Source organism: Barbus barbus (genome assembly GCF_936440315.1).
Source record: "Barbus barbus genome assembly, chromosome: 24".
In the NCBI taxonomy this organism is placed as follows: Eukaryota; Metazoa; Chordata; class Actinopteri; order Cypriniformes; family Cyprinidae; genus Barbus; species Barbus barbus.
The window spans coordinates 29,205,732-29,219,578 of record NC_136752.1 but is presented as its reverse complement, the minus strand read 5'-3'; the positions used below and the strand labels follow the sequence as shown (position 1 = coordinate 29,219,578).

The 13,847-nt window shown below is 35.1% G+C and overlaps 1 protein-coding gene across 4 annotated transcripts in view; it reads right to left on the bottom strand.

Annotated features, from left to right (window-relative positions):
• Positions 1–4,620: 4,620 nt before the first annotated feature.
• fig4a (FIG4 phosphoinositide 5-phosphatase a) overlaps positions 4,621–13,847 on the bottom strand; it is a 67,707-nt gene continuing 58,480 nt past the window's right edge. For 2 of the 4 annotated variants that reach the window (XM_079375307.1, XM_079375308.1), the window contains exon 24: positions 4,621–5,106. In XM_079375307.1, the coding sequence (XP_079231433.1) occupies positions 4,929–5,106 (178 nt within the window). In that variant the 3' untranslated portion in view covers positions 4,621–4,928. The remainder of the gene's footprint in view (positions 5,107–13,847) is intronic. The other 2 variants (XM_079375305.1, XM_079375306.1) reach the window with 1 other exon arrangement.

Below are 13,847 nucleotides of genomic sequence, written 5' to 3'. Positions count from 1 at the left end.
ATGCCATCACTGTACCATAGTACAGCCACAGTCATTTCTGTACAGGATTTATAAGCACAGATATTAAATTCACATGACTTTTGAGCCAAAGAGAACATGTTCCACAGGTAATTTAGAGCAGAAGCAGTCAGCAGAAATGGAGAAACGGTCTCTAATGGAGCTCATGGGGTGAATGTTCTGTTCACATCGTCACATAGCAGTCAAATATTCACAGCGAGCATCTAAACGATCGCTGCACCCGCGAGTCCTTCCTCAAGCTCCATTTACTCAGAGTCACAGACAGACAGATGACACACATGTTGCTCATAACCACAGAGTCTAATCAGAAAGACATCTGAAAGTTTCTAATGTGCCCAACTTTAAGACTGAAACTAGAGTTGCATGAGCTGAAGAACATAAGAGAGGTGTTTCTGTAAAATAACAATCAACCTAGCAACTGCATAGCAACACCCTGGCAACACTATCATGTCAGCATCAGATGCGTGAATGCAACGGCCTCAGAGAACAGTGTTAATTATAATATAATGAGGATAAAACACCTGACAGATGTCTGGAAGCTCAGGAGAGTCCAGCTAAAGCAAGAACGAAAAAACGCCTGGAGGACAAAGAACGTAAAACTGAGCAAGAAAGGAAAGCAATTTGTAGATTAATACTAATATATTAATATTAATGTCTAGGTATACTATGCTATAATGACCGACTGGCTGAAAATGAATTATTATGCGTCATTATTTGGTCGGTCTGGTTTATAATTAACGGCTGGTATCCACTCAAATTTATTACTTTATATCACATTTCATAAATAAATAGTATATACAATATATACTGTTTTATATGTAATGTAAAAATGTCTAATATAAATAAAATATATTATAATAAAATTTATAAAAAGTAATATATTAAATCATAATATTTATATATATATATATATATTTAAAATGACATTTTATTTGTAATATACTTTATTTCTAAAATATTGTATATGCAAATAACAAATAAAATAAAAATATCTAAATATTAAAATATATAAATATATATTAAATCTAAATATATTAAAATAAACAATATATTATGTGTGTATGTATATATATATACACACACACACATATATATAAATTAAAAATGTTTAATAGAATTATATTGATATATATTGTTTATATATTGTCATGTAATTTTCATCTGTATATCTGCTGTGATTGTGTGTCATGATGACTGTCAGCAGTATCTGACTGCAGTGAAGCTCATCTCTCTCTCAGTATCTCTTCATCTCCTTTCTCCTGGTATCCTAGAAACCAGCGCAGCTACATGCATTTACTCACTGCTGAAAAATATGATTACAACAATGTAAACATAGAAAAAGAAAGAGCAGGGAGAGGAAGACCGAATGAAGAAGAAGAAAAAGGCATGAGAGAAAGAAAGAACGAACATCTCATGCAACAGGAACAAGAGTAAAATAAATGTCATGTAATGCGTGAAGAGCTGTGTGAATGACAGCAGTTCTAATGCATGAGCTTCAATGCTTATTATCACAAAATAAACCCTCATGTGAAGCTGCATGTGCATTTACCCGCTTATTACACAGATACCTATGACATAAATCAACCAAAAGCCTGGGTCCACAATCATAGTGTCATTTAGTGTCATTATATACAAAAGAATTCCAGAGAGCCTTGCAATATTATACTAATTCATATATTTAATGTCTTTAGGTGGTTTCTAACTGGATCGAGTGTCTGATCAAACATACACACATAAGCAACTGAGCCGGAAGAGATTTTACTGTGAGATTTTACATTGGTTTTACAGTCTGATGCCACAGAAGAACCTTGAAAATATTCACTTGTTCACATACTTAAAATACATGTGATATGAAAAACAATAAACCACTTTAGAATAATAGTTCAAGACATGCAGAAAAACATAGATGTCGTCATACTTTACCAATTGATGTGTATTACAAGTTTTGGGAAATGTTGTTTAAATGTGAAAATAATGTGTTATCTAATGAAAGATGCTCTAATCTGCATAAATTTCCCGAACATGGAATAAAGTGAGGTGCAAAATTCTCACTTGATTTCATTGCCATTGTTGAAGGTTTTTACAGAACAGATTTTGGATTTCTCTATTTATCACTCCTAAATCCCAAAAGGAAGCAATATTATATAAACAAACCCCTCAGTAAAAGCCTTCAGAATATAGAGAGGAATAAAACTAAGTTTTGGTTTTATGTAAGTGCTTCTGAAGTGGAAAAAAAGACCTTTAAAGATCTGCATTGTAATTGAATGTGCAAAAATAAAACCAGGCAAATATTATATGAAAAAACCCCTAAGTAAAAACCTTCTGTGAGTTTTGGTGTTTGTATGTGCTGCTGAAGTGGAGAAACAAACTTATTTTTAAGAAAACGACCTTTAAAATATATGTACTGTGTTGGTATTGTAATTGACATTTACAGATTCAAAAATAAAACCAGGCGAATATTATATGAACAAACCCCTCGATAGATATGTTCAGAATATAGAGGAATAAAACTATAAATTTTGGTGTATGTAAGTGCTGCTGAAGGGCAGAAAAACTAGATTAGAAATGTATAGATGCAAATAGATAAAGTTCAATAAAACAAACACTTAAATGTTTTATTCTCCCACTAGTCTGAAAGAAGGCAAATTTGAGAAGTGCATGAAAATGTCTTGCCTTAAATCCTTAAGTATATACAACTCAGTTTGAGCTCAAGTGTATTTTTCACTCTTAAGATGCTATAATAACCTCAGCGAGTGACACACACTCAGATAAAAAAAGAAATCACTTTTTTTTTATTCTTTTTGTCCACATCTCACTTCATTATTGTTCAGAGACTAATGGAGCTTTAATAAGGCCTGCAGCAGCACTTTTGTGAGCGAGCAGGTATGCATGAGTGTGTGTGTGTGTGTGTGTGTTCATAAGTTTCCACCTGCTGCCATGTGACTGATTTCTGCAGACGCCTGTGCACTGGATCCAGAGTCACGCGGCACACGGAGCGAGAAACGAGACGCTGCACAGAGACAGAGAGAGAGAGAGAGAGAGAGAGAGAGAGAGAGAGAGAGAGAGAGAGAGAGAGACAGATGAGCATATATATACGTATAATAATTCAGTAATAAAATATAATTCCAATATGCAATTCACAAACAATTAATCAAATGAACAAATGACAAAATTACACTATTTTTAAAATTTTTAAAGAAAACAGCACTTGCCTGAGCAAAAGTCACTGTCACAATGCCAGGGTGTTGATATGGTCTTCTAGGTTGTTAGCAACCACATGGCAACCACACAGAAGACCTTAGAAACCACATAGCAACCAACTAGAAGACCTTAGCAACCTCCTGGCAACCCCCTAAATGACCTTGAGTGATATGGTGGTTGCCAGTTGTTTCTAAGGTCTTTTAGCTGGTTGCTACGGTGTTCTAGGCAGGGTTGCAAATGGACAGAAATTTTTCCAGAAATTGTAATTGCAGAAAAACTTGCCAAAAATATCAAAACGTTTCCAAAAAACTGGAAAGTTTCTGAAATGTCCACCCCTTTGCAAACCTAGCTCTGTGTGGTTGCCAGGGGGTTGTTTCTTCTGGGGTGTTGCTATGTGGTTGCCAGGAGGTTGCTAAGGTGTTATGAGTGGTTGCCAGGAGGTTGTGGCTTCTGGGGTGTTGCTATGTGGTTGCCAGGAGGTTGCTAAGGTGATCTGGGTGGCTGTCAGTAGTTTGTTTCTTCTGAGGTGTTGCTATGTGGTCGCCTGGGGGTTGCTAAGGTGTTCTGGGTGGTTTCCAAAAGGTTGTTTCTTCTGGGGTGTTGCTATGTGGTTGCCTGGGGGTTGCTAAGGTGTTCTGGGTGGTTTCCAGAAGGTTGTTTGTTCTGGGGTGTTGCTATGTGGTTTCCAGAGGGTTGCTAAGGTGTTCTGGGTGGCTGCCAGGAGGTTTCTAAGGTGTTCTGGGTGGTTGCCAGAAGGTTGCTTCTTCTGGGGTGTTGCTATGTGGTTGCTAGGGTGTTCTGGGTGGTTTCCAGAAGGTTGTTTCTTCTGGGGTGTTGCTATGTGATTGCCAGAGGGTTGCTAAGGTGCTCTGGGTGGCTGCCAGATGGTTGTTTCTTCTGGGGTGTTGCTATGTGGTTGCCTGGGGGTTGCTAATGTGTTCTGGGTGGTTGCCAGAAGGTTGTTTCTTCTGGGGTGTTGCTATGTGGTTGCTAGGGTGTTCTGGGTGGTTGCCAGAAGGTTGTTTATTCTGAGGTGTTGCTATGTGGTTGCCTGGGGGTTGCTAAGTTGTTCTGGGTGGTTGCTAGGAGGTTGTTTTTTCTGGGGTGTTGCTATGTGGATGCCAGGGGGTTGCTAAGGTGTTCTGGGTGGTTGCTAGAGTGTTCCGCATAGCTCCTTTGCGTTTTCTTCCTGTCTGCTGTAAAATGCATCTCTGATCTTTTGGTCTGTAGAAGTGTCTCAGGTTCCTCCTACATTGTTTGTCTGTGGGAGTTTTCAGCAGGTGAAATGCTCCATCTGATCCCTCAGTAAAGTCCTCAACAACACTCACAATTCACGCACAAACGCTGCAGGACGACACACACGCTGAACCAACATGAATATATGAAAATAAAAACACTCAGCTGAGTCTCATGATCTTTTATTCTATTCTGTACATACGTAACCTCATACATCACATTAACATCAGGCACAACTTAATCAGAAGCTCATCTGCGAATCAATTTGTTTCACTTTCACGCCACAAAATCTATTATAAGTCACAGCGGCGTCTGTTCCTCATGACCTACAGGTTCATAACAAACACTCCTGCATTGCTTTTATGGGGAAAAGAAATGTTGTATATTTTTGATGGTCAAACGACTAATTTTAAACGAGCAGTACGGAAAACTGCTGCTATAATAATTCAACCATTTCCCATCAGTCAATCTGTTCACATGTATCTGTTTTTGATGTACTCGCGGTACATGAGCACGTCCTCCTGACACAGAGTCCTGACCCAACCACGACCCGTCTGAACGTGACACTCGAACACCCCACGGCTCTGGACGTCCACCTCCGGAGCCAAAACCTCGTAGATGCTGTCCGACGGGAACAGAGACACCGGAGCGCTGCCGGGGAAAACACAGGAGAAAAAAACACAGAGATTAAATTACAAATATTATAAAAATATTATAATATTAAACTATTTAATTCAACTTTTTCATTTAAAAAATATGTATGAATAATTTATAATGATTTAATTCTAATAATTGACTATTAAATAAAGCTACTTTAAAAAAACATGTACGAAATTACATTAAAACATACTATTATTTAAAATGATTGAAATCTATTAATGAAATATTAAATAAAATATTTTAAATTAAACATGTAAACAAATTCTAATAATTTAATATTTTTTTTAAATATGTCTGAAATTTAAAAATTTATAATTGAGTACTATATATTTTTTATTTTTGAATGTATTCATTTAGATAAAAAAATCTTCCAAAATACTCAAATTAATACTAATAATTGAATATTAAATAAAGCTTTTTTATTTTTTAAGAGATATGCATGAAATTAAATTGAAAATATAAAAAATAACAATATAAAATGATTTAATTACAATAATTGAGCATTAAATATTTTTTGAAAGAGAATATGCATGAATATATATAAATGGTGCTATAAATATGTTGTGTATTGAGCAAAATGAGCTTAAAGTTACAGTGATACTTTATTATAAATCTATTACTTAAATCTCTTAAATCTATAACTTTACTTAAATACATGTTAACAATAAATACTCTCTCTGTTTTGTTTCTAATAAATTCATTCAAAAGTAAATGCTGATTAAAATTATGCTTTTGGAAAATTTGGGTATATTTACTTAAATTATTATTAATGTACATTGTTTCTTTAAAAATAAATAAATAGATAAACAAATAAATTAAAATGTTAAAAATATTTAAAAAATGTTTAATATGCATCTTAAACAACAACTCGATCTCTTGCCCTACCTTCACACTAAATGAACTTTAAAGTGACTTATTCTCTCGTGAAATGCAAGAGCAGTGACAATAAAACTTAAATGAATGTAAATGAAGCAGTAAGTCATGAATCATGACTCACGCTCTTTCTTTTCTCAAGACAGGTCAGATATTACATATTCAGATAAGGCACATGTAGACAGACATTAGTCACGCTCTATATTCGATGTTTCTATTGCTGCTCGACTATTAGAATTAATTCTTGCCTAATCAAGGGGCTGCTATTATGATCGATCATCTCATCGCTTATTCATGACTGCTATGCTTTGGATCTCAAATCCTACAATTGACTGCAATTACAAGTAGACAGTTAGTTTTTCTGGAGATAAATATGCATGAACTCTTCTGACATGAACCGGCACGTATGTGATGGTAAATTAAGAAAATGACGTCTGTGTCGGACTCAGAGCTGCTTTCTGATGCGCCGTACGAGATCAAATGCTCCAGCAAACAGAAACAAATGTGGAATTATTATAAAGTTAATAATTAACTTCAAACCATAATCATGTAAATTTCGGTTGGGTTGGGTGTATATTTAAAAATAGAAAACAAAAACCGGATTATATTATCACTTAATATGAGGTCATATCATAACAATGATAATTAAAAAAAAAAAAAATACAATTTGTGAAACTTGATTTAATTAATTAGCACTCTTTACAAGGATGTTATTTAAATATAATGGTGCAAAACATTTAATTTATTCTAAACAAAATAAAATACAAATAAAAAATACATACAATTTAAAATTAGAAAACAAAAACTGGATTTGAAAAGCATTTAGTGTTGTAAATGCTTTTTTTTATATATATATAAAAAAAATGTATTTTTTTATATATATACATATATATATATATATATATATATATATATACGTATACAGGTGCTGGTCATAAAATTAGAATATCATGAGAAAGTTGATTTATTTCAGTAATACCATTCAAAAAGTGAAACTTGTATATTAGATTCATTCATTACACACAGACTGATATATTTCAAATGTTTATTTCCTTTCATTTTGATGATTATAACTGACAACTAATGAAAGTCCCAAATTCAGTATCTCAGAAAATTAGAATATTGTGAAAATGTTCAATATTGAAGACCCCTGGTGCCACACTCTAATCAGCTAATTAACTCAAATCACCTGTAAAAGCCTTTAAATGGTCTCTCAGTCTAGTTCTGTAGGCTACACAATCATGGGGAAGACTGCTGACTTGACAGTTGTCCAAAAGACGACCATTGACACCTTGCACAAGGAGGGCAACACACAAAAGGTCATTGCTAAAGAGGCTGGCTGTTCACAGAGCTCTGTGTCCAAGCACATTAATAGAGAGGCGAAGGGAAGGACAAGATGTGGTAGAAAAAAAGTGTACAAGCAATAGGGATAACCGCACCCTGGAGAGGATTGTGAAAAAAAACCCATTCAAAAATGTGGGGGAGATTCATAAAGAGTGGACTGCAGCTGGAGTCAGTGCTTCAAGAACCACCACGCACAGACGTATGCAAGACATGGGTTTCAGCTGTCGCATTCCTTGTGTCAAGCCACTCTTGAACAAGAGACAGCGTCAGAAGCGTCTTGACTGGACTGCTGCTGAGTGGTCCAAAGTTATGTTCTTTGATGAAAGTACATTTTGCATTTCCTTTGGAAATCAAGGTCCCAGAGTCTGGAGGAAGAGAGGAGCGGCACATAATCCACGTTGCTTGAGGTCCAGTGTAAAGTTTCCACAGTCATTGATGGTTTGGGGTGCCATGTCATCTGCTGGTGTTGGTCCATTGTGTTTTCTGAGGTCCAAGGTCAACGCAGCCGTCTACCAGGAAGTTTTAGAGCACTTCATGCTTCCTGCTGCTGACCAACTTTATGGAGATGCAGATTTCATTTTCCAACAGGACTTGGCACCTGCACACACTGCCAAAGCTACCAGTACCTGGTTTAAGGACCATGGTATCCCTGTTCTTGATTGGCCAGCAAACTCGCCTGACCTGAACCCCATAGAAAACCTATGGTGTATTGTGAAGAGGAAGATGCAATACGCCAGACCCAACAATTCAGAAGAGCTGAAGGCCACTATCAGAGCAACATGGGCTCTCATAACACCTGAGCAGTGCCACAGACTGATCGACTCCATGCCACGCCGCATTGCTGCAGTAATCCAGGCCAAAGGAGCCCCAACTAAATATTGAGTGCTGTACATGCTCATACTTTTCATGTTCATACTTTTCAGTTGGCCAACATTTCTAAAAATCATTTTTTTTGCATTGGTCTTAATTGATATTCTAATTTTCTGAGATACTGAATTTGGGACTTTCATTAGTTCTCAGTTATAATCATCAAAATTAAAGGAAATAAACATTTGAAATATATCAGTCTGTGCGTAATGAATGAATCTAATATACAAGTTTCACTTTTTGAATGGTATTACTGAAATAAATCAACTTTCTCATGATATTCTAATTTTATGACCAGCACTTGTATATATAAATATGCAGTACACATATATTATGTAAACAAAAACTTTTACTTTGGATGTGATTAATTGCAATTAATTGTTTCACAGCACTAAGTGATATATTATTATTATTATTAACAACAAAAATAATAATAATAATAATAATAATACAAATAAATACACAAATAAGCAAAGCTTAAATCACTAGCACTCTGTATGGGTGTTAATAATAAATAATGCTGCTAACCATGTTTAATTAAATTTATTCTAAACAGAAATAAATAAATATATAAAATTACAAAACAAAAACTGGTTTAAGTATTAAAAAAAATCACTAATATGATGTGATATTAATAATAATCATAACAATAAATAATTAAATTTAAGTCATTTGCATTCTTTGTATGGCTGAATTAATCACAAGTAACATGGAAGTGTGAAACACCATCAATGACACACATTATGTTAATTAAATATATGGGTGCTAAACATTTCAGTAACACTTTATTTTAGAGTCTCTTAACTAGTTGTTTATTAGCATGCATATTACTAATTAAGCGCATGTTAATGCCTTATTCTACATCATTAATCCTACCCAATACCTAAACTTAACAACTACCGCACTTACTATTAATAAGCAGCAAATTTGGCATTTATTGAGGGAAAAGTCATAGTTAATAGTGAATAAGTGTTCCCTATTCTAAAGTGTTACCAACAGTTTATTAAAAAGGTATATACAGTGCATTCAAAAAGTACTCAAGACCCCCTTAACGTTTTTAAATTGTATGTTGCAGCCTGATACTACAATTGTTTAAATACTTTTTTTTTCATTAATCTACACTCCGTACCTCATCATAAAGTTAAAACAGAATTTTAGAAATGTCTGTAAATTTATTTAAAAGAAAAAACTGAAATACCACATTTACATATGTATTCAGACCCTTTAGTTGAAGCACCTTTGGCAGCAATTACAGCCTCGAGTCTTTTTGGGCATGACGCAACAAGCTTTGCACACCTGGATTTTCTGCCATTCTTCTTTGCAAATCCTCTCAAGCTCGGTCAAGTTGGATGGGGACCGTTGGTGAACAGCCATTTTCAGCTCTCTCCAGAGGTGTCCAAGTCAGGGCTCTGGATGGGCCACTCTACGACATTCACAGAGTTGTCCCTAAGCTACTCCTGTGCTGCCTTGGCTGTGTGTTTAGGGTCATTGTCCTGTTGAAAAGTGAACCTTCGGCCCAGTCTGAAGCCCTGAGCACTGTGGAACAGGTTTTCATTGAGGATATCTCTGTGCTTTGCTCCATTCAGCTTTCCCTCAACCCTGACCTTTCCCTTAGTCCCTGCCAGTGGTGGACAGTAAGAAAGTAGTCATTTTTAAGTACAAAGTCCAAATATTTTTATTCAACCCCCAAGATAGATTACATCTGAGGATGTGATGTTCAGAACATGGTATCTACAGTAATCATCAAAGTGGGAAGTGATGTCATCTGGGGACATTTGGCCAGGGGTATTTTTACACCACAGGTTTGAGAAGAAAAAAATCATTATGAAAATCTAATTATATTTTCCTTATTATATTCCTTACTTCCTTATTCATTATTTTGGGGAAATCCCAGGTATTTTGAGCAGTAGGATCATAAAAAAATATATGCTAATATAAAATTTAATTATATAAGTAGCCTATATAAAACTGCAAAATAAACATTCATCTATTTGTACTTTTTACTTAAGTACATAAAAAAAACTGTACTTTCAAAAAAAGAAATTACGTTTGTACTTTCACTCGAGTAAAATTGAAAACGGAGTACTTTTACTTTTACTGGAGTAATATTTTATTATATGGATTTGTACTTTTTCTCAAGTACTTGATTTGTGTACTTCGTCCACCACTGGTCCCTGCCGCTGAAAAACACCCCACAGCATGAGGCTGCTACCAGCACACTTTACTTTTGGGATGCTACTCTGCATGAGATGAGCAGAGCTGGTTTCCTTCAAACATGATGCTTAGAATTGAGCATCATCATCAGACCAGAGAGTCTTGTTTCTCAGAGTCTGAGGGTCCTTTAGGTGCTGTATTGTAAATTCCAAGTGTGTTTTCATGTGTCTTCTCTGAGGAGAGGATTGAGTTTGGCCGCCTTTGCTCATATTTATCAAGGGTGCCAATATTAGTGGAGGGCACTGTACATATATATATATATATATATATATATATGTGTTTTTTCACTCATGCTGCTGAAGAGTTTGATTTCATCCGTCTGTCTGATTCAGTTTCCTTCATCTTATTATCTGACAGAAAGACACATCTAGATGTGACACTTCCTGCTTCCTGAGGAAGTTACAGCAGTGAGTGTCCATTCGACTCTCACACACACTCAGACAGGAAGCATTACATAATCAGACGTGTGTGTGTGGCGCCACATCCAAACATTTGTTCATCTTAAACGTTCACTCACGCCCTGTGAAGCCTGGATATATAATACAGCACATTCATAAAGCATTATAAACCTTCATAAAGCCTTGTGTGTGAAAACCAAAGCCACAGGAGTCATTCATCAACACCTCTCACTGAAAATCATCTGTAAAACAACCATTATGAGGAATCATACATTATAAATAAAACAATGATATATAAACAGACTTCACAGAAAACTTTCATTAATATTTGATTCATTTCAAACAGCTGCTTCTCATCATAATGTAAGGGAGTAGGTTTGATTTTGGCATTGGTGGAGCCATAACGGCAGACAACATTACTGCTAGGGACAATTTAGTAGTTGGCTGATCATGTCTTAGTGTTTCTACTAAACTCTACGCCCTTGAAAATCATCGTTTCACAAGCATTGGCTTACTTGAGCTCAAACAACAGATTAATGAATTGCTCCAAATTGCACAAAAAGCTTATGGATGTAATTATAAGTCAGACATTGAAGTGAGTTGTTGTTTTTGTTTCTTCTGAGGAATATTCATTCAATATTCTTATGAACAGACTAGAAAATTACATTGGAATTAGAGGAAGTGCACTGGCATGGTTCAAATCATAATTATCTGACCGCCATTAATTCGTGGCAGTGAATGCAGAGGTACCATACCAATCACAACTGCAGTATGGAGTACCTCAAGGCTCAGTACTAGGACCATTACTTTTCACGCTTTACATGTTACCCGTGGGAGATATTATTAGGAAACATGGTGTTAGATTTTACTCTTCTGCTGATGATACTCAGCTCTAAATTTCAAAACATGTCAATTTGGAAAACTCACTGAATGCATAGTTGATAAAAAAAAACGATGACTTGACTTTTGTACACAGAGACATTTTGATCAGATTTTTGAATGTTCAATCTCATTTTGTAAATGACTCTTTCTGTTTTAAAGATGTTTTCTTTGGATTGTTTGACTGCTCTAAAGAGAATATAAGAAAATATAATTAATTTGTGTCTCCTGCCAGCTTAGTAAACAAAAATCTGGCTCTAAACCTGTCTTTTCTTTATTCAGAGTTGATCTAGATTTGATCCATGGATATGAATAAGTTCTGTTGATCCTAAAAAGGGATGTAACGATTACCGGTTTGACGATAAATCATGATAAAATTTCCCACGGTTAGTATTACCATTTCATATTTTAATTATCATTAAAACCGTATTAGATTACCGCGATTTGAACTCACGATAAATAAATACTGTCCAGCATAAAGTGCAGGTAACAGTCTCACGTGCGGACAGCACGCAGCGTAGTTTCGTTTTGAGTGAAAATAGGGCGGAAAAGCTGGGAGGTTTTAAAAGAGTGCTGAGGGAATTATACAAATGAATATATGAATTAATTAATTATATGAATGTACCTCTGAAGGATCTGACTGTCTTCAGAAACGATTCGATGGCATTTTGTTTTCATATTCGCTCCATGTAATACCTAAAGGAGGTGTTCTTAATCGCAATACTGCTTTGCTCACGGAGGTTACGGGAAACAGCTGTAATTCAGCTTTTCCATATAAAGCACCACCTAGTGTCAGAGAGTGGATTTACAGAGACTTATATTCACATTCAGCCTGTTTGCAGCAGTTTCTGTCTGGCCAAAAACGGACCGAATTTGCATGCCCTGCTGTAAATTGAGCGATTGGTGAAAAACAAGCTTATCTGGATTTAAACAATTTACACATTTAAACAATTCAGATAAGTTATCTAGAATTATTTATGGAGCAGATGACGTGCATATCATTTATTAATCAATTATCATTATGACGTAACTTTTCTTTATTTAAAGGCTGAAATGTGAGGTTTACCTTTTTATGAAACATTTCAAAGCTTTATTTACTTTAGATATTTGAATATGCTATTAAACATAAACTTATGTTATTGTTTTAGTGATTATGTAAACAAAATGTCATTTTATTTGTTGTTTGTTGATTTTTAAATATAAAAGTTGGTGAAGTGATTTATGTGTCAGTACTTTTTGAGCATCTCCAGCACATTTTAACAATACCGTGATAATTTTGGTCACGATAATCATGATAAGAAATTTTCATACCTTTACATCCCTAATTCTAAAGCAGTGCAAACTGCATCTCTATATTCATCTTATGTGTCCTCTTAAGGTAAACCCCCCCCCCAAAAAACATGGTTAAGATAGTTAAACTATGATAACCTCGAATTAACCATGGTTTTGCTACTCTAACTATAGTTTAACCATGGAATTTGTAGTAAAACTGTGGTTATACAAAAATAAACCCAACATAAAAAAACATGGTAAGTACACCATTATTATAGTAAAACAACAGTTAATTATCTTAAGGGATTTGTAGCCTATCTGTGCTCCGAACTTGCAATCTAAATCAAATGATTCGTGAGCTGTGATCTGATTGGAGATTGATATTGAATCAATCTCATGTGAGTTGTTGTGAATGAACATATTCAGGTGAGATAACCGGTTTACTCCTAACTAGTGAAACACTCCATTAATATGACGAGCTGCAGCTCAGAATACATGTTACGTGCATTATGATCATGTTCGTAAGCTTAATTCACTATATTTGAAATAGTTTGAGCACTGCAGCTCAGTTCAATTTATCAGTATATATACCGAAATTACAACAACAGTGGTTACATACACATACATTTAAAAATGATTGCTAGGGACTAATTTAGTAGTCTCTGGATATTGGTAAGGACATGTCCCTACTAAATTCTACACTTTTGTTATAATATAATATAATGTCATATTTTTGACGTTTTTAAATGACACACACAGTGGATCATGTTTACACAAACACACACACACACTCACTCATGTCCAGTTCAGGTGTGACCTTTATAATCATGTGTAAGTTGACACCTATCAAACCGGCTGAGCTCCAAACGAGCCAATTAAACACAA